The sequence below is a fragment of the Pararge aegeria genome, chromosome 12 (assembly GCF_905163445.1).
Source record: "Pararge aegeria chromosome 12, ilParAegt1.1, whole genome shotgun sequence".
In the NCBI taxonomy this organism is placed as follows: Eukaryota; Metazoa; Arthropoda; class Insecta; order Lepidoptera; family Nymphalidae; genus Pararge; species Pararge aegeria.
Window position 1 is genome coordinate 16,347,134 of NC_053191.1, and position 21,040 is coordinate 16,368,173.

Consider the following 21,040-nt stretch of genomic DNA (forward strand, 5'->3'; position numbering starts at 1 on the left):
GGCATGGTTAGTTGGAAGTACGGAGAGGATACTTTTTATCCCAGGAAAACTAGCGGTTTCCACGGGACTTGACAAAAACTTAACTTAGTAATATGGGGTGTTTGCACTTAAACCCACCATTCGCCTTTGCTCTGGCGTCGCGTACCAGGATCCACAATCCACTGGTCGAAATATAAAAAAGAAATATATTTTTGCACTGACTGTTTGATTACTGAACGAAATGAAGAAGCGTTCCAATGACCATACAAAATTTATTGCGACAAACGATAGCGCGAGCTAATCAACGAATAAAGTTCACCAGCGCCATCTAGGGAAAGCTTTGTAGATCTTTAGTTTTGAACATGGGCTTCACTTTTTTTGGGAATTTTATTTCTCTGCTAATGTAACAAATATTTGCATAGTTTCATAGCTATTCCGACGTTACGTCAAACTTATTTGTTAGGCATTTAAAAGTGAAGTTTTCATAAATTAATATTATTGGAATCTTCCACTCATTAAAAATTGTACAGAACAAACCGCAAGGAAATAAAATTTTCAGCTTAAATAATTGTGACACCAAAGCTTATGATAACTATACCAACCTACATAGGTACCTATTTGAATAATAAAATTACTCTTTACGCTTATGCGGTTCGATTAGGCATGAAAACCACGGGATTTCGCTCGAGTTGCTGTTATTTTGAGCGGAATAATATTATGTCAAACTACACGTCATTGTCTAGGTACCTACTGCTTGCCTCATCAAAAGTATACCACCCTTATACCGATGTTGGAGTAAGTGCCTAAAATTAAAAAAATCTCCTTGTTTTGGAGTGCACGTTAAGTAAGCTATCGTAACTAGACATTATTATACCTATATATATAATTCCAGTAGCGTGGAACGTGCAAATACTAAATCCCTCCCTCCTAAGAGAGAGTAGGTCTGGGAGACATTTATCATTATCACCAAAGGCATGTAAAGTCTACCAATCTGCACCTTTGTGATGTTATTATGGAGAATGCAGAAAAAAGAATATTATGGAGATATCTCAGGCATGCAGGTTTCTTTACAATGTTTTATTTACCGTTAAAGCAAGTGTTAGAATATTGCCTTTATGTACATTTGATTAAAGATAAAAAGGCATCTTCGTTCAGACTGGTCAAAATTATGCATAATCTGTGGTCGGTATAAGTTGGATAAGAATTAAAAATGGCAGGACCCAGATCAAAATGGAAGGTCATATAAAATGGCGGGAAAAATAGAGGTACAGAAGAGTATTGCAGAAGTTTTCTTTGTAGTAATATTGCAGAAGTTTTCTTTTGTAGTGTGTATTAAAAAGTGTGCCATAAGTTCATATAGATTGATGTTTGAGTTTATAATGTGCTATGTTGTAATCAGAGATAGTAAAACGATTAAACGTTGTAAGATATAAATATGAGGTTTTCTTTTATACCTTTACTAGCTGTTGCCCGCGACTTCGTCTGCTTTTGATTTTGTTTTTTGATGTGGCATTAAATTTAGTAGTAGATCTAAAAAAATTAAAGTATTCAGTATCGCTATGCCTGAGGGGTTTGCTGCTGTCCGCTTAGGAGTTCTATCCTCTATCTCCAACCACAGTTTAGGCAAAATTAAATACATTTTATAACATCTAAAGTACAAAAATAATTATTTAAATAGGTTATAATTTGTCAGAATTATGGTGTTATATCGTCAAACACTCATCCCCTCTCCCAAACGATCCGAGCTTTATGTCAGGATAAAAAGTATCCTATATTACTTCTAACACTTCCAAGAATATGTGTACAAAGTTTCATGTGGATCGGTTAAGTAGTTTTTGCGTGAAAGCGTAACAAACAAACTTACATTGACATTTATAATATTAGTAGGGATAGGTATAGGGACAGGGATCATAGTAGTTGTATTATAGAAGCTTGGAACGTGCCAACTCTATATCCCTCGCTCCTTAGAGGGAGGAGGTCGGTGGGACATTTATCATTATCACCAAAGTCAGGTAAAGTCTACCAATCCACACTAGGATGGCGTGGTGTATAACGGCCTCATCATCATCATCTTATCAACCCATAACCGGCCCACTACAGGGCACGGGTCTCCTCAAACAATGAGAAGGCGTTAAGGCCGTATTCCACCACGCTGGCCCAGTGCGGAATGGCGGACTTCACACACTTTTGAAATCATTATGGAGAACTCCCAGTTATGCAGGTTTCCTGTCGATGTTTTTCTTCACCGTATTTTACTTGCTTAAACGGACGTAATTTAGAACAGTTAGAGATGCTTGCTGGGATTCGAACTCGCCCTACCGGAAGTGAACTCCTCCCCACTGGGCTATCACCGCTTCAAATAGAAAAATAGAAAAATTTGGAAAATCAAAAAGTGCACGCCTCATAATCTCATTTTTTTCACAATAAAATTGAAAATTTTTAACTGAAACTTTCAATGCTCATTACAATTTTTTTTTTTCATATTAATTATTATTAATTTTTTGTAAACAAGACACAGGAATGTCATAATGATTGCACATTGAAAGTTACAATTAATATTAGCTAGAATAATTACATGGAAATTTAACGACAGTGAATTGAACGCTCATATTAACTAAGAAATTATGTCGTGTGTTACTTTAGATAATTAAAAAAAAATTATTCCGATACGATCATTTTTTCGACCAATTTTGATGCCACATACACCCGTCCATACACGGACGTCCAGAAAAGATTATGTTTAATGTTATTATTTACTATGTTAAACAAAAAAATTGTTATTGAAATGTATTTTATGTGCCTGACAAATTATTTGACTTGATATTAGTGTACTCAAATTAACCTGTAAGTGCAATATAAATAACAAACAATCAATTTCAGTTTCGAGAAAACTGCTTTTTTTGAAATGTCGAGAGTAGAGCACAACCTCAACGCTTCACTTATGAGGCGTGCAATACTACGGCCTTAACCCTTCTAATTCTATGAGGATACCCGCATAGAATTAGAAGGGTTAAGGCTGATTACAAATAGTACTAAAATCGGGCAGCAAACATTGGAAGATTTACATTTATTTATGCTTCAAACGCATATAGCTCCGATAAGTTAGAAGTTTGTGCCCGGGATCGAATTCGCTCCCCTCGAAACGGAGTACTGTTAACCACTAATTTATCACCGCAATATTGCAGTAAAATCATCATCATCATGGTACGTAGCCTATTAACGTCCCACTGCTGAGCACCGACCTCGTCTCTAATAGGAGATACGGTTTTAGAGCAAAGACCCACCACGCTTCCCCAATCTGGGTTGGCGGGCTGATGTGTTGGAGTTATTAAGTTGTAATTGCTGATGATGAATCCGTGGTAAATAACAATTATTTATCATCGCGAAAAAAGTGTAATTTCAAGCAAAACTTAGCTCGCTACGTTAAAAAGGTATATACAAGACTACCACATGTGTAATTCATTAGAAACCCACCTAGATGTTCATTGATAGCACGTGCTAGGGCTGCCAAATTACAATATATACATACATAATAAGAAATAAAGACAGAGAGGAGACTTAAAAAAATAGTAAGTACATTTGTTTGAAAAAAAAAAGTTATTATTGTGCAAATAACAGATTTTAATCATTTTTAAAAGTGTTGTATGATTCCAAACATACATTACGTTACTGATATTGGCTGCGTGCAGAAATGTCTGAGTTTAACTTTGCATACAAACTTTTTAACAGTAGGGTTATAACAATTTTTGATTATTATAAAAAACCGTTGTATGACTGCAAACATTTTGAATCTACATTTTAACGTGACTGATGGCGTCTGCGTTAAAAAACACCAAAGTTTATCTTCGGATACTAACATTATTTGATTTGATTTGAACATGTTTTGATTATGACAATTGGTAATATATTATTTCTATTAAACATGATTGCTTAGATTACAGAGTATACAGTAGGTACATAGAGTACACTACTCCATTTTAGATTATTATACCGGTTGGCAACCCTAAGGCTCAACTCACACTGGCGCAGAGTCGAAGCGACGCGACGCGTCATGTTTTGCACGGTGACGCGCGCCTTCGCGAGGCGACGCGCGTCTTCGCGAGGCGACGCGCGATTGTGCGCGACGGCGCGTAGTGACGGAACCAGTTCAGAGACTTTCGAACATTCGTGAATGGTGCTCGCTCGACAGTATTATAATGGTTGATATCGATCTTATCATGATTGCTCTAATATCAGAAGCTGAAGAGGAAGAAAGTGAATTTACATCAGCAGCTGAGGATAGAAAAATAAAACGAAAATTTTGGGTTCACGAGTTATGGAAGAAAAGACATATACTTGGCGAATTCAGAACACTCTGTAGTAATGATTTAAGTCTGGACCCAAGATATTTTTATGATTATTATAAAATGGGTTTAGATAAGTTTGAAAATTTGGTAAATATTTTGAGGCCTCACATCCAAAAGCAAGAAACAAATTTAAGAATACCTATTTCCGTTGAAGAGCGGATATCAATATGCTTGAGGTAAGTACATTTTTAAGCTAGCTTAGATTTCCATTCTATTCTATTCTAAAGCATTAAAATAAAAATAAAAAATGTAAATTGATTAGGAAGAGTCAAAAGCATTTATTTTAATTTACATAGATTTATTTATCTTTAATTTTACGCGCATTATTAAGTACACAAGGACAGTTCTTCGAAAACTGATACCATGCATATCTACCTATCACATAATTTTAAGCTAAAATCTACATCACATTATTTCCGGAAAGTACAGGCGTAGGTATGACAAAAAATAAGTATTTATAATTTTTTGGAGAACCGTCCCTTATACCGTAAATCATGGCATTAAATCAGTCATACATAACGTCATTAACTGTAGTCATTATCACCATCCCTTTGTTGCCGCGTCGTCGTCCCAATCGGCAATGGTATGTATGGTGAAGGTGGCAGGTCGAGATCTTCCATACGATCTTCCACACGATATCTCGAAGAAGTGCTATTTTCGAACTGATTAGGGATTATGCTGTTGCTACTGGATGACGTTTTTGACTGCATTGAGTATGTGTTAGAAGGAGTATAAATGGTTGGTAGCTGTGTTGTATAATACCCGGTATTTGGCTGCATTTTATAAGTGTTGGAATTAGAAATACAGTTAGTGGAATTAGATTGTAGCTGAAGACTTTCTGATTCGGTTCGTAGTTCTGTTGTATAGCCGATGGATGAAGAAGTATTTGCTTGCGTTGAGTTGATATTAGTTGTTTCAGGTTGAAAGGTGCACATTTCATTCGAAGCAACTTTTATTTCCGCGTCAGTTACTAAAAGCAATATCTGTCGTTTCAGTAGCACTTGCATTTGTATTGGCATCCGTTTAACCGTTTTGGACATAGAGAGAAAAAAAGTGTCCGTTGGATCTTCTTCTGTTTTCTTATTTTCCAAATATTGTGCGAATAACATTTGTGATAGTGGTTGTGACTTCTTTCGAGTAGTATCGGAATGACTGGATAATTGTGATTCGGGTCGAGATGGCGACGCAACGGACAAGTTTGTGTCGGTATCAGTGTTTACGTCATTTTCTTCGGAGCTCTCTAAGTTAGACGTCTGTGGTTTGTTCTGCAAGTATGGTTTTAAAAACTCCAATTCTTTTTCAAATCTTATTGGCTTATCATTTGATCTAGCAGAACCACTCTTAAACTGTCTTAGCCTAATTGCTTTCTTGTAACAATCTCGAATTCTTTTCCACCGCTTTTGACACTCTGCCTCTGAAAAAGGAACACAAAATAATTTTTAGGAACACAAAACAATTATCGTAACACAAAACAATTGTAACTCTTATTTTAATTCAATAAAATGTATTATTATATGTGTATTTTTTAATTGTTACAGATTTATGACTACAGCAATTAGCTTTCAAGCCTTAGCTCAAAGTTATCGAGTTGGATACAGCACTGTTTTAACAATTGTACATGAAGTTTCCGCAGCAATATGGAAACATTTACAGCCAATTGTCATGCCGAAGCCAACACAAGAATTATGGACTAAAATAGAGGAGGAGTTCAGAACCATATGGAATTTTCCTAATTGTATAGGGGCAATTGACGGTAAACACGTCAATATAAGAGCTCCCTGGAATAGCGGCAGTTTGTACTTCAATTACAAAAAATATTTTAGTACTGTCTTGTTAGCTGTTGTTGACGCAAAGTACAAATTCATTATTGTTGACATCGGAGCATATGGACGTAACAGCGATAGTGGCATATTAAACAATTCTAAATTTGGACAACGATTACAAAATAATACGATTGGTATACCGCCTAATAAAAGGTTGCCAGGTATGATAGAGGAAATGCCACTTGTTTTTGTAGGAGACGAAGCATTTCCCTTGTCCGAACACATCATGAGACCATATCCTGGAAATCAGGTGTCTGACAATCATGATAAGAAAATTTTTAATTATCGCTTAAGCCGAGCAAGGCGCTTAGTAGAAAGTGCTTTCGGAATTCTGACACAAAAATTTGAGGTTTTTCAAAAAAAAATAAAAATGCAACCAATGCATCTTGATTCTATGATTCTTGCATGCACATGTTTGCATAATTACGTAAGAGAAAATTACGAACTCGAAAACTTGGAATTGCCAAGTGATAGTATATTACAAGATATACGGTCAGTCGATTACCATACTATGACAAATGCCATGGTGATCAGAGAGACATTCAAATCTTATTTTATATCCGAGCATGGGGCAGTACCATGGCAAACTGAAATGATCAGACGATGTTAAAGAAGTGATCATAATGTTACGTAAATATAACTGTGTGTGTTTTGTACAGACAACAGCACGTCAAGTGTAACACTTGCACTACGAAAGCCGCCATTAGCACGAACGGAATAAATACGAGCTCAAGGTCAAACTGTTACGTTTGACGTGCTGTCGTCTGTACCTAAATGTAATAATAATTATATAGTACTTACCAGAAATTTGCATTTCACCGCTTACTTTTTGCCAGGCATTTTTCCTACAATTTTTATCACTGTAGGTTTTCGCCTTGACGTTAAACAGACAATCATACTTCTGTACTAAATAAATTAATTTTTCATCTTCGTCCATTGTCGTCGTAGTTCAGCACTGTCGTCCGTCCGTTGTGGTCGGCGTCTGACGCGTCACTGCGCCTGAGTACGCGCGGCGACTCGCGAATCCGCTCGACTCCAGCCGAGCGTCGGAGCGCGAATGCGCGCGTCAACGCGCGTCGACGCGCGCTTCCATATTTACATAGCACAAATTTGTACTTAAATAGTAGAACAATAAAGGTGAATATGCTTTAGGCGGAGAAATATGACGCGTCGCGTCGCTTCGACTCTGCGCCAGTGTGAGTTGAGCCTAATACGTACTTACTTGAATAGTCTACTTGTAAACCATTACGTTATCTATACCGGTAAACCGTAATACGAGATTTATCTTTCTGCATAACGCTTTGCTTTGTAGTGTGAAGCTAAGGTTACAGCCTAAACCTACCTATATCTAAAGGATAGTTGGCAAACCTTTTTACACGACATGTATTTAAAGTTCTGAAAGCGGTTGCCCACCTGACTCTTACCAACGCTACGCCGTATTACAGGTCGTGACGTCACTAGAAGATAACTAGCTGTCCCGGCGAACTTCGTACCGCGGATAGTTTTTTTTATGAATGTTTTTATTTTTTATTTTAATACTTATTATCATATTCCGGTCTAAGAGGAATCCAAAAAATCAAATATCATAAAAATTGGTCCAGCCTTTCTTGGCTGGTGTAACCAACACAACTTTCTTTTATATATATAGTTATGCTATTCGTAATAATTGTAATCCCAATATAACATGTTATCCAATTAGACTAATAACTATATAGTATCTAGGTAAAATAACTTACGGTTATCTTATATTGTAAAATATTATTATTGGTTGGCTTAACGGCCGATTGGCGCAATGGGCAGGACCATGCTGTGTGTGAGTCCAAGGCTGTGGGTTCCCACAACTGGAAAATGTTCGTGTGAAGAACATGAATGTTTTCCAGTGTCTTGGTGTTTATCTGTATATTATAGGTGTTTATGTATATTATATATAAAAATATTCATCAGTCATCTCAGTACCCATAACAAGATCGACCCTTACTTTGGGGCTAGATGGCGATGTGTATATTGTCGCAGTTTATTTATTTTGTTGTCACCATTGTAAGTGGTATCCGTGCGTATAAAATTGCATTGTAAATTATCAATTTTTAATGAATATTATCGATTATAAATCAAGTGAGAGTTACATTAGACCCATACCCTATGGTTTCTACACGGCATCGTACCGGAACGCTTGGTGGAACGTTTTTGTCGGTAAGATGGTATACGGACAAAGTCTCGCATCAGATCATACCGGAGAAAATTCAGAAACTCAAAATTCCACATTGCTTCCCCCAGAATTGAACCCATCTCTTACTCATAAGACCATAGCACTCACCACCGCGCCATGGTATTCAAAACATTTAGGTAACATACTATATAATGTTTACATCACGATAAACGATAACGCATTGTGCGTTTAGAATAGTAATGCAGCTATTTGGAATGATGAATAAAATAGAAAGTGCCCTAGTGAAGGTTACAAACCACAATAATTTTTTTATAATTAATTTCGTCACGTGCATAAATTCTATCTGTGTTGGTCTAGTGGTTACCGTGACCACCTACGCATCGTGAGTTCGATTCCTGGATCGAGCAAATAATAATTGGTACTTATTGAGTTACGTGTGATAATAATCTTAAAAGCCCGCTAACCGGCATTGGAATAGAGTGGTGGACCACAGATCTAAAACTCTCCCCCATGAGAGCTAATGTTTATAAAAATATTACATTAGTGTTATGTTTATCTACATAAAACCATGATTTTATAAAAAAGGACAGCTGAATGAACCTCAATCGCAGTACTGTTAAAATAATATTAAATAACTTTATACAAGAACTTGAGTATTGAAATCCTTGTTGAAATCAATATAAAACGATATTCTCGAAACAAATAAGAAACTGGCACTACGGTTCATAGACCCCTTCACCAGAACGTACCGGATAGAACCGGTTCCAACTGGACACGCAAGAAAGTTCAGGTTTTCTCGATTTTAAATCTTAAACTAAAGGACAGAAAATCGTTTACAGCTTATTTTAAATTCTGAGCAACCTGTCCGATGCAATATTTTTGTTTTTATAAAAACTAAACCAAACTAAGCAAAAGGAGCTAGAAAGTCTGCATATTGTCAAACTAAGCAAAGTAGCTAAAAATAATTAAATTAATTTAATGTATTTTAGCTTATCTTACAGTAATTTTGTAAATTGGGTAGGTAACTAATTAAACTTTAGATAACTATAACTTGACATTTTTCGGATTTTCTATTAAAATGATTAGTATTTTAACAAATATGCTAAAAATTCTTATTTAATATATAAATAGTCATTAAGGAAATAAATAAAATTAATTCTATTTGATTCACAGCCGATTTTCATGACATTTTGGCGGTGGGTATTTTGAAATAAATAGTGCATTTTCTTCAGTCTTTTATGAAACTCGGGACGATGCAAAGATACCTCCCGCTATCTTAGTCATTATCATATTTCCATGGCCATAACATAGGGGTGTGTGCAAAATATTTGGATTTGGGATTCCGCCATATTGGATTTACAATAATGTAAGATATATACAATGCGTTATCATCCAAACCAAACGTGTATGCAACATTTCAGGTCAATCAGTTAAGTAGAACAGTTTTTAATTTAAATTGTAAGATTAGTTCTACAGGTTCAAAGGGTGATAATTATAGCCTAGGGAAGGGTCTTAAAAAGGCGATCAGTCAATGCAGGTTATTTGGTTAAGTTTTTTTTTTAACTACAAGCTAGCACTTGACTGCAATCTCACCAGGTGGTAATTGATAATGCAGTCCAAAATTACGGAGTTTTGCCTGGACGTATTTAATTATAGTTAAAAAAAGCCGGATTGAGAACTCTCCGCCTTTTGAAGTCGGTTAAAAATTGGCACATATTAAATATACCTTTTCGCATAGTGATTCCACGCTTTAAGTGGTTATGAAAAGTTATCGATTGTTAGATAAACAATAAATAATAAAGATTACTAAGCAGATTATAAGATAACTAAAGGTGTATCGTGCAGTAGATAAGCAAGTAGTATCTAGCTATCAAAATGATTATGTTATGGGAGAAGCGCCAGAATGTCAGATGTATTATTTTATACCTACCAATTTTTTTGAATACATTAAATTTTTTTATGGTCACGTCAAAAATAGGACATTAAGTAACTTTATTCTATAAAAAAAAAAAAATAACAAATCGTTCTACAAGGAATTGAGGGAAATAATACTACCTCATCCCATCAATGTGATGTATTCACATTTATTATTGATTTGTTCTAGATTAGGTTATCTCCACAAAAATTTTCAAGTAAGGCATACAGAAGAATTGGAAGTGGTGGAATTAAATTATTATTGTTGGTTGTTATTTAAATACGGAAGGAAATGGGTGGAAAAGAAAAAATGAAAAAATGAAATGAACAGGCAAAATTAAAATTAATTACTAAAAGTGACTCCTGTCATTTAATTAGGTAGCGTAGGTACTATGCGCGTGTCGGTTTTTTATCTTCAATAGGGTTTTTATAAATAAATATACTACGACAATACACGCGATCTAGTCCCAAAGTAAGCGTAGCTTGTGTTATGGGTACTAAGATAACTGATGAATAATATACCTACATAAATACTTATCTTATATATATATATTTCTTGTGTGCGCGTGTACGTCACTGTACTTATCCTTGACGGCTGGACCGATTTCGAAGCATGAAAAGCATTTTGAAGCATGGCGGAACGCGCCATCTATACTTTCTGCCGCGGTGCCCAGGTTGGGAAACCTGCCCTAGTGCTTAGAGCTTCGTCGTCCCCCGTCCGGGAATACTAAATTCGATCCCCGGCCCCGGCACGAACCTGTAACTTTTCGGAGCTATGGGCTTTTTAATAAAACATAACTTGCTTTAACGGTGAAAAAAAACATCGTGAGCAAACCTACATGCCTGGAAGCTGCCTGAGCGTTTGATGATTACCTAATGGGATAGATTTTATATTTTAAAAGAGCTGCATCATCACTAACCGCCAGGTGAGATGGCAGTCAAGGGCTAACTTGTAAAGGACTAAATAAGAGCCCTTTCTGACGAGGCATGGATGAATTTCAGTTATACACAACAAGGTAATATATAATATAAATAATTCATCATAAATTCCATTTTTATCCTCGGATGCACAAACGATTAGGTGTTATAAGTTTGATGTGTCTGTGTATGTGTTTGTGTATGTGTGTCTGTGTGGGGGTTTGCGTAGCTTTAGATTTTGATTTTGTTTTTTATTTGTTTGAAAGATGAATTAGTCGAGAGTTAAAGTTAAGTTTGAAAATCGTTCCAAAATGGCCACCTACTTTGCCCTTGAAAACCTCCTTTTTGAAACTCCACATATAAGTTTTGTACCTTTCGTTTAGTATATTATTTAATTTTAAGTTGACATTGTTATTTAATTTCGCAGTTTTGATACCTTAATTTTCTGACATTTGTATAAAATTAAGGTGTTATTATAATTTTCCTACCATAGAATGGCAGATTGAAGCATGAAACATGTTATTGCACGAATCAAGATGCGAAGCATCAGAGAGTGCTTTACGATCGAAAAATGTTTTTCGCCTCATTTCGGCGGCTATTTTTATTGTAGTTGTTAGTTCACGGAATCAAGATATTTTGCATACTATTGTCGAGATAATTTAATGGAGATTAATTCCATACTTTTAAAAAAATGATTTACTGCAATAGAATTGGAAAAAAACACCAAAATAGGTTAAAAAAAATTCCTGTCCGTCATGTGTGAAACCCGAAAACACTCTAACTTGTGAAAAAATCCATTATTTGAGTAAAATTTTTAAAAAAAAAATTCAAATCGACGATTGTAGGTCACTGAATGCGAATGATTTATTAATTCAGTGTAGTTTAATTGCAATTAATAAAAAAAAACGAAAACTGCAAGACTGTATATCTATATTTATCCATGTAAAATTAACATGGATGGTGATATATCATATCTATAGATATTATGTACATTTTATTCCACCAGGGGCGCCTGTGCATCACTTTCCTAGTACAGCTGTTTTAAATTTTTTTTTTTTTTTTTCAATATTTGATAATTAAATGAGCATTATGAGTCGTGCACTTTTGGATTTTCCAAATTTTGTTTTATTATAAGATTAGTTAACTTGCAATCACGCAAATAAAGATTTGAATTAGAATATTTGCAGATGTCCGTTATTCGGTCACTAATTAATGTCGATTTTTAGTGAAACAGACTGTATTATTCCAATAGATAATTACGTAATGATAACTGGCGCGTGTTTAAAACATTGTGGCACCAAATAGGTAAAATGATAACCCGCAATGCCACAATGAGGTGTGACCGTGTGCAGGATCATGAGCACCCAATTAGCGACTTCCGTGCAATGTTAATATCAATTTATTTTGCCATTGTTTATGTCAATTTTATTATTACGTCACCATACTTTTTGCTTTATTGTTTAGTTTCGCGAAAATTATACCCGGATAAGAAAGCCATTCTGTAAAATAAGAGATACATATGCTGTTGTTGTATATATATATATGTATATATATATATATGTATATATACATATATATATATGTGTTTATGTATGTCTATTTATTTATATGCACTATCCCGCTCTCTTGCAGCTTTTCCTTCTGCCAGAGGTTGCCTGTAAGAGATTGCTTGCAGCAATAAGGCCGCCTTTGCATGCCTACTATTATTGTTCTTTTGCTTATTCTATATTTTATGTATATTTTGATGTTTGTGTGCAATAAAGTATTTTTTCTTCTTTTTCTTAATTCAAATAAGAACAATAAAAATAGAAATGGATTTCTTGTTGAATGTTTCTTATTATTAGTCGTTTTTTTTAAATATTTAATACAAAAAAACTATTTACATAAATAAGCTGTCATTTTTTGTTTGAATGACAGCTCAGTTAGGGGCTGCTAGGTATGAAACATATAGATAACTAGATGTGCCCTGCGGCTTCGCCCGCGTAATTTTTATCGGTTCAGTAGTTTTCGCGTGAAAGCGTAACAAACATACTTACATACACATTTAGAATATTAGTAGGGATAGGGATTTATTTTCATTTCAATAAAACAGTGAGTTGATTACAAACAAGTTGGCTTGAGCCCCCAAAATTCACCCGTTTTAATAAAGCCTTCTCTTTTTTAGAGAATGGCTTTCATATGCGAGTGTGTTTTAAGTGCTGTGTGTGCGGATTGGTAAACGCTTTCGATTGGTAAGCGAACCAATTAAGATTGGTTCAGCGAATCTTAACATTTGTAACAAATTTCTTCGCTTAAGTATACAAATATACTAACAAAGAAGACTTTTCGCTCAGGGGTGGCGGGGGGCAGAAGCTGTCCACGCGGACGCATCGCTCACTCAAGTAGGAGAGAGACAGATGTCGAACGCGGAGGCCGACTGTGCCTCTTTGTCGCTCGTTCCGCGCTCTCGCTTGCACTTAAAGCCTTGAATGGAACGCCTCAGAGCGAGGTAACGCCACATACATCATGTTTTTTCGTGCGCGCCACCGGCTCCATCGAATTATTAGACGTTGTCACGTAAAAAATATTTTAGTGTTTGACAGCCCATTTATCGAGGAAGGCTATAGACTATTTATCTACACTATATGACCAATAGGAGCATAGCACCGACGAAGAATGTTTCAAAATCGGGTGCGTGTGCGCAGCGTTAACGGTTGAAGTTTCGCTAAAATCATGTGTGGCAAAGTGGTTCCCCTTAAAAGTTCTAAAAAAAATCCGCAACATATATATATATGTTATTATCGAAAAGGGTTATCGAGTCTACCGGTGATCCTAGAGCGGGCAATTAGTTTGGCCATCCAAAGGGGCAATGCTGCCAGCATCTTAGGAACTGTGCCTCGCTGCGGTGGTTTCGAGGACGAATTATATAATGAAAGAAGAAAAATACAAATAATAAACATTAATTACGATATTTGTTCAAATTACTTCACTCAAAGACAGATAGTAGTGTTTAGGACGACACTTAAATATGGGAAGGGATTGACTTTTACGGATGTCAGCAGGCAAATTATTCCAAAGCACAAAAGCCTTAAAAGTGGAAGAGTTACCGAAGAACTTGGTCTGCAAAATGGGAGTACCAGACGGTTATCGTGCCGAGATAACTTTTTATTTTTCTATATTTATAACACACTGTACAAAATGTGAATTAAGACAAAGTGTAAATTAAGGTCATATTCATTTTATTTAACTTGTTTTTCTTTCTACTCTTATGCACACTCTATAAAAGAGTGACAATTAAGCTGATAGTTAAGTAGTTACTACTACTACTACGGACTAAATATAACAAGCTACCTAAATAGTTTTATTGCGGAAAACACAGTTTACCGTAGTCTGCAATGAGAACGGGAAATAGCTGCTTATAGGAGGTAATTCATTGAATTCACAGACAAGTCACACTATAGCTTTTCTATATTTTTAACCGACTTCTCCAAAAATGAAGTAAGTAGGCGTAGAGGTTTTTGTGACAGAGATCGTCCGGGGAAGTACCTACAATGATTATTTCTGCCGCTAAACAGCATTGTTGCAATGCTGTGTCCCTGGCGTAATTGCCGGTGTAATAACAGGCACACGAGGCTTTACACCTACGCCTCAAAGACTAGACTAGACTAGACTGCAGGGGCGTGCACTCCATACATGCACAAAAGCACTGCATACCCAAATTATTTTATATAACTCGTATTGGAGGGCAATTTAACAATTTTATGCCATGTACCTACTTTATGCATACCCTGTTCAAAGAACCTGTGCACGCCACGCTAGACTGCCATCACTTACCATCAGGTGAGATTGCTTGCTGACTGATTGGGCAATCGTGCAAGCGTGGTGCACTACGGCCTATACCCTTCTCATCGTGGGAGGTACGTGCCCAGGTCTCTTCATCCAGGGCAGGCATAGAGGAGCCAGAATTCATAAAATTGAAAAGCCTCCTTCTACACCATTTAAATAAAAATTGGGTAGGCAGTGCTTTTGTGAATGCATGAAGTGCACGCCACTGCCCCTGCCGTAATGGATACGGTAATTGATTAGTATGATGATGATGTCTCAAGCCTCACAGGATTTCTTAAACTGCGCTATAACTATCCAACTAGATAAAAGTACTTACTTTGACACAAATTGCAGTTTTCAATTACATAGCTTGCAATGATTACCTCCGAAGCTAAATTACGTTGTTAAGATAATTATTCAAATCGTTAAAGTTAACTTTAAAACATGAAATAAGTAGGTACACTACGTACTGTGCAATAAAAGACGTATCTATAAAGAACAATTATTTTTCAGACATAGAGGGACGTTTGCGGAATGAGGTAAAAAATGTATCTACTAAAAGTAGTAAGATATGATTCTACTATTTTTAATATAAAAACTAAGAAAACTGAAATACGTTTGTTTTACATCACTTGTATGCGACTTTTTAGTTCATTATAACGACTTTATCTTTGCAACTATGTAAATAAATAAATCGAATAGCACCCGCATTTATACAAAAAAATCCATCGCGATGTAGCCCCAAAGTAAGCGTAGCTTGTGTTATGGGTACTAAGGTGACTCTTTTTTTTTTAAATGAAATAGTAGTTATTAATGTAAATTAAATATGATATTTTTTTATAAAAAGTAGTAATGCACCAATTTAACCAAAAACTTATAATGTAACCTTCCTTTTATTTTATAAAGACTCTAAAATTGGTGAAGATTGCGGTTGTTCCCACCGTTTTTAAAGTTATACTTCTTTTGGCGCGTTCGGGAATAATTATGAAAGTACATTTTTACGATGCGCGCGCACACCGTCACAAAAACCGACACCTTGAAGTTTGCTATAGGTTTGACAGTGTACACTTTCAATTGTCAAAGTCTGCGGGCTCATTCCAGTGATTTCATTGATTAATTTGTACAAAAATCTCTTTCAAATTTTAATGTTGATTGAAACTCGGTTGTCCGATAATGAGTCTCCAAATTTAATTATGTTTATTATGTACATTTCTTTAATTATGTAGATTATTATTAAATATTGTGATATTTAAATAAACTTTATTTAACTAGATGATGCGTTAGAATAAAACTTTTAATGTATTAAAAACCTTTCTGAAGTTATACTTCTTTTGGCGCGTTAGGGAAAAATGATGAGAGTATTTTTTTACGATGCGCGCGCACACCGTCACAAAAACCGCCACCCTGAACCTATAAGGTTTGACAGTGTACATTTTAAATTGTATAGAACAAGGAGAAAGATAAAATTTTTGAAAAGATTTTTATCTTGTTACGCCAAAGAAGAACTTATAAAGCGTGTACATAAGTTCACACACGTTTTTTTCCATTAGTATAGTTTTTTCTACAAACGGAGGATAAGGCGTACGATTAAAAATTTAAAAAGATTTTTATCTTGTTACGCCAAAGAATTATAACTTCGAACGCCTGTAACTACCTACATAAGGACACACACGTTTTATTTCTTGAATTACCCCAATTTTCTTAACGGGAGATACCTATGAAAAAGAATTTGTTACCATTTTTGTCAGTTTTAAATAAAAGTTAGTACCTACCTACCTAATTATTATTTTCTGTGCAAAACTATTTTATGATGTAAACTATCAGTTATCACGCTTGGAAAGTGGTATCTAACCATCTTGGTAATATTAATGTTTAGGTATTATACCTACAATAAACATTTTCAATTTCAGTACACGAAGCTAAACGAATTTTAATGTCATTTTTTATCTAGCTAATATACTTAAACGTACTTGGTATATTATTCAGAAGTGTTTTTTTTTTGATACTTTAACTACCTTGTACCATTATGTATGTTTACTTAAAAGGAAAAAAAGAAGCCTCACTAAAAACCATTTTGAAGCTGGGAAGATGTATTTCTTAAATGAAGGCTCGAAGCATTTTAAATGTACTATCATAATATGAGCTTAACTTTTAAACAAATATCAGATGTAGATAACATTTTTTATTTTTTTTCGTTAATTATTTGAATAATATGATAAGATGAGGTAATTTAAATAGTTTGGGTACTTAATTATAGTGGAGATCAGATCAGGATTTAGTGTTATTGTGGCCTTAATACACTAGTTCCAAAAATAATTCGAATTACCTCGAAGCCAGCCCTAACATTACTTACGCCCTAGAAGATTCGACTAAACAGTTGCTCTTTTCCAACATCATATTACAATTTAACAATCAATTTTCTGTATACTGGAATAGAACGAGAACATGGAAGGTTTTCAGTGTCTGGGTGTTTACCTGTATATTATACAATTCTCCGTTATATTTTAATCAATCTTACTCACATTTAGTAAAATAAATTCCACACACTTTAGTTTTTTGAACATTTTAAAGTTCATCGTCAAACAATTACCACTAAAATCTAACTAACAGCTTAACTATAAAACAAATTTTCAACCCCCATTAATGAAAAACCTTTCTTAACTGTTGTTTACGTTCTGGAATATACTAAGTACTTTTGAAGTTTTTAGTTTTTAGGCCTAATAGTTCCTGAGATTTCGTTGTTAATAAATCAGTTAGTGGGTAGCATTCCGTCTATTTATATTGTATAGAGACGATTTTCCGTCTAAATTCTGAGGAAATTAGGCAGAAAATCGTCTGAGAAAAGATCTGACGTAAATTTTTTTTGCACATTGCTTTGGCGAATACCTAAGTACATAGGTTTAACAGGCTTCGATATTTAAAAAATATATCCTTGTATTTGTTTTTATCATGGAAGTATATTTATAAACACTGCGGTTGAAAACTCTATCTTCCACCCACTTTCACCAAAACCACCAATAAGTTTTGTTAACTAACAAATACAAATATCAATTAGAATCAGTTACAAATAAAGTTATAAACAGTAGCTCTTCATAAAAGTTACTTTAAAGTTTTTACTTCAACTTTTTCGTACGTTTTTTTAAAAACAAAATGGCCGCCAATATGGCGTCCTCGCGTCGGGCATGCGCGGTGGATACTGAACCGAAATGCTGGCCCGTTGTAAATGTTGTAAACATTTTGTTATCAGCTTCGGACTCCTTAAATTGTGGACATATCGCTTTTTTCTACGAGTTTTATCAGGTCGGCCTATTTTTATTAGAATACTAACTGTTTCCCGCGTTTTTTGTTTGTTGTTTTCACGGGTTTTTACAACTCCCGTGAAAACCGTCTGTTTTCCTGCGATAAAAAGTATCCTATGTTACTCTCCGTAGTTTCAAGTAACTCAATGCCAAAAATAAAGTTGAATGGTTGCTTACTCAGGGCGTGAATATAGGACAAACAAACAAACCAAGTTTCGTATTTATAATATTAGTAAGGATTCCTTTCTAGACATCGGTTCTTTTCTATACAAGGAAGTGATAAGATAATGTCTAAGATTATGTAAATCTTTTGAATACTCACAGATTTTAGATGTAGATAGGTAGGTAATGACTTGGGTTAGGTAGGTAATAAGCGAGTAATAAAATGTTATAGGGATGAAAAATTTTTTTTTATTGTTAACTTTCTTACAGAACTCTTACTTGGACCTAGGGGCCTTGAAAACACTAAATTATAATAATAATAATAATAATAAAATCATTTATTCACACGATTATTAAATTGTGACAGAAATCATAGCTTAGTACTATGTATGGTTGAATCACTGGTGATTGATTCAATCCTAAACTGAGTAAAAACTCGTACTATAGATATCAGTGCACTCCCCTATATAATTTTTACGACAAAGACTACGACAAGTATATTTTATTTTGGATATAGATTTAACATGCAACATGCAAAAATATTAAAGAAAAATAAATAAAATGTTTATTTTTGGAGATTGGGTAATGAAATGGTGATTTAAATGATTTAACAGGGTAATGCAGTAAGTGGATGTATGTGCGTACGGGTGTGTATGAGTGTGTGCATGAGTGTATGTGCGTGCGTGTGGGTGCTGCGTGCGTGTTCGTGAGGCAAATTATTAATGTAACTTAATTTAAGGGTAGGTTTGACTTTATTTAATAAACAGTAGCTTCTTGTCGCGACTTTGCTCGTTCATGTAGATTTTGACACAACTCAGGTCTTTTTCTAAGTTTGGGAATGGTACTTTTTTCTGGATGAAAAGTACCTACATTACTTATGAAGTTTCTGTATACCTGTTACAATGTAACAAAAAACGCAAAAAAAATTTGACACTGTCAATCTGCCCGAATGACACGGGCTATAATTGTTTTTGAATAAAAAACTTGCTGTTTTTTTTCCTTGTTCTATTAAATTCTTAAAAAAAAGATGTTAAATACAATGAAAGATTTTAAAGTAAGATTTTCGCGGTTATTAAACATTTCTTAAATATAGTTCAACGGGTACATAAAACGATAATAGTTTTGGATTTGTCGATATTTCGACCCAGTCGTCATGACGGGACCAGGAACAATGCAACTGAGTCGAAATACGAGTATTATCGTGGTATGTATCCGTTAAACTATATTTAAGAAATACAATGAAGTTCACAATTTAAGTGGTTGCGTTATACTGACGTTAACAAAGAATGAAGGCTTACAGGAAAATCAGTTATCAATCGCCGCCATGTAGGTTCAACAGAATTGTTATTTAGTTAAAAATAAAAACGTTTGCTTTTGTAACCGGGACCAATAGTTACGTGCTCTCAAAGGTACAGAGGTAACGTCTAATGGTCGGTACTCACAGGGGACATTTCCTTCGGATAGTTCGTTTATTCTTTTTTCGTTCGTTCGTTTATTTATCATCACCATATCCACTCATTACCGGTCCACTGCAGCGCACGGATCTTCTCCCACAGTGTGAAGAGTTTAGGCCTTTCCACCACGCAACCCAGTGCGGATTGGTGGACTTCACACGCTTTTCAGAACTTGAAGTAGAACTCCAAGATATGCAAGTGATATTTAAATTGCTATAAACTTCGAAAATAACTTAGAAAAGTTAGAGGTGCGTGCTGGGATTCGAACTCGGTCCTCTGGAAGAAGTGGCGTGCACTAGATTTCTTACCAGGGTAAAATTGCATAAAATGTCAAAAATCCTGCTCCTATGCGAGTTACAAATCCATTTTACGTCGATGTTATGATTAACGGCCGATTGGCGCAGTTTGCAGCTACCCTGCTTCCTGAGTCAACTGGAAAATGTTTGTGTGATGAGCATGAATGTTTTCCAGTGTCTGGTTGTTTATATGTATATTCTAAGTATTTATGTATATTACTCATAAAAATACTCATCAGTCATCTTAGTGCCCATAACACAAGCTACCCTTACTTTGGGGCTAGATAGCGATGTGCGTGTTGTCGTAGTATATTTATTATTTATTTATTTATTTTAAGGTAGGCAGTGGTTTTGCGCATGTATGAAGTGCACGCCTCTGTCTGGAAGTGAAGTCCTAAAAACTAGGCTGCTTTAGTGCACTTAAGGTAATTGAGGTATTTGGATCTTCCTAAAGCGAGCGCTAGTTCTCATAAGAGAGGTCGGGGTTAGATTTGGGTAGGGGTAATTGGTCGCATGCTAGACGCAAACTTGATCGCCGCTAAGGACGCAGAGCAGTTGAAGTAGCCTTGCCTTTAAAGTTGTGCTTGCAATATAATGTACTAGCTGTTGCCCGCGACTTCGTCTGCGTTTGATTTTGTTTTTGTAGTGGCATTTAATTTAGTTGTAGTTCTAAAAAAATTGAAAGTATTCAGTATCGCTAAGCCTTAAATGAGGGGTTCGCTGAGGAGTTCTGTCCCCTATCTCCAACCACAATTTGGGCAAAATTAAACACATATTATAACCTCTAAAGTACAAAAATAATTATTTAAATCGGTTAAAATTTGTCGGAGTTATGGCGAAAAACGGTAAAAACACTTTCATCCCCTCTCCCAAAGGAA

At 35.2% G+C, this 21,040-nt stretch overlaps 3 protein-coding genes across 7 annotated transcripts in view; 1 reads left to right on the forward strand and 2 right to left on the reverse strand.

The window, feature by feature from the left end:
• The window catches only part of LOC120628412 (P protein-like), a 78,819-nt gene that overhangs the window by 50,368 nt on the left and 7,411 nt on the right, over positions 1-21,040 (reverse strand). Inside the window, exon 1 of one of the 5 annotated variants that reach the window (XM_039896770.1) lies at positions 18,017-18,140. The exons of 2 other annotated variants lie outside the window; for them this stretch is intronic. The gene's annotated coding sequence lies outside the window, so the exon portion shown is untranslated. Of the gene's footprint in view, positions 1-18,016; positions 18,141-21,040 lie in introns of those variants that run through there. 2 more of the 5 variants (XM_039896771.1, XM_039896772.1) reach the window with 2 other exon arrangements.
• LOC120628416 lies at positions 3,981-7,106 on the reverse strand. Its single transcript, XM_039896774.1, has 2 exons — positions 6,950-7,106; positions 3,981-5,739 (listed from the first exon to the last, which is right to left on the reverse strand). Exons 1-2 carry the CDS (start codon positions 7,083-7,085, stop codon positions 4,850-4,852), a joined length of 1,026 nt encoding a protein of 341 aa, XP_039752708.1. The 5' UTR covers positions 7,086-7,106; the 3' UTR covers positions 3,981-4,849.
• Positions 4,142-6,956, forward strand: LOC120628414 (protein ALP1-like). Its single transcript, XM_039896773.1, has 2 exons — positions 4,142-4,501; positions 5,864-6,956. The coding sequence occupies exons 1-2, from the start codon at positions 4,176-4,178 to the stop codon at positions 6,756-6,758; spliced, it is 1,221 nt and encodes a 406-aa protein (XP_039752707.1). The 5' UTR covers positions 4,142-4,175; the 3' UTR covers positions 6,759-6,956.

What these genes read in the sequence shown, in the direction of transcription:
- LOC120628414 (XM_039896773.1), top strand. Translation starts at nt 4,176, where the DNA reads ATGGTTGATATCGATCTTATCATGATTGCTCTAATATCAGAAGCTGAA. An exon ending in CGGATATCAATATGCTTGAG is followed by an intron (nt 4,502 to 5,863) that starts GTAAGTACATTT and finishes TAATTGTTACAG; the next exon opens with ATTTATGACTACAGCAATTA.
- LOC120628416 (XM_039896774.1), bottom strand. Translation starts at nt 7,085, where the DNA reads ATGGACGAAGATGAAAAATTAATTTATTTAGTACAGAAGTATGATTGT. An exon ending in CGGTGAAATGCAAATTTCTG is followed by an intron (nt 5,740 to 6,949) that starts GTAAGTACTATA and finishes TTCCTTTTTCAG; the next exon opens with AGGCAGAGTGTCAAAAGCGG.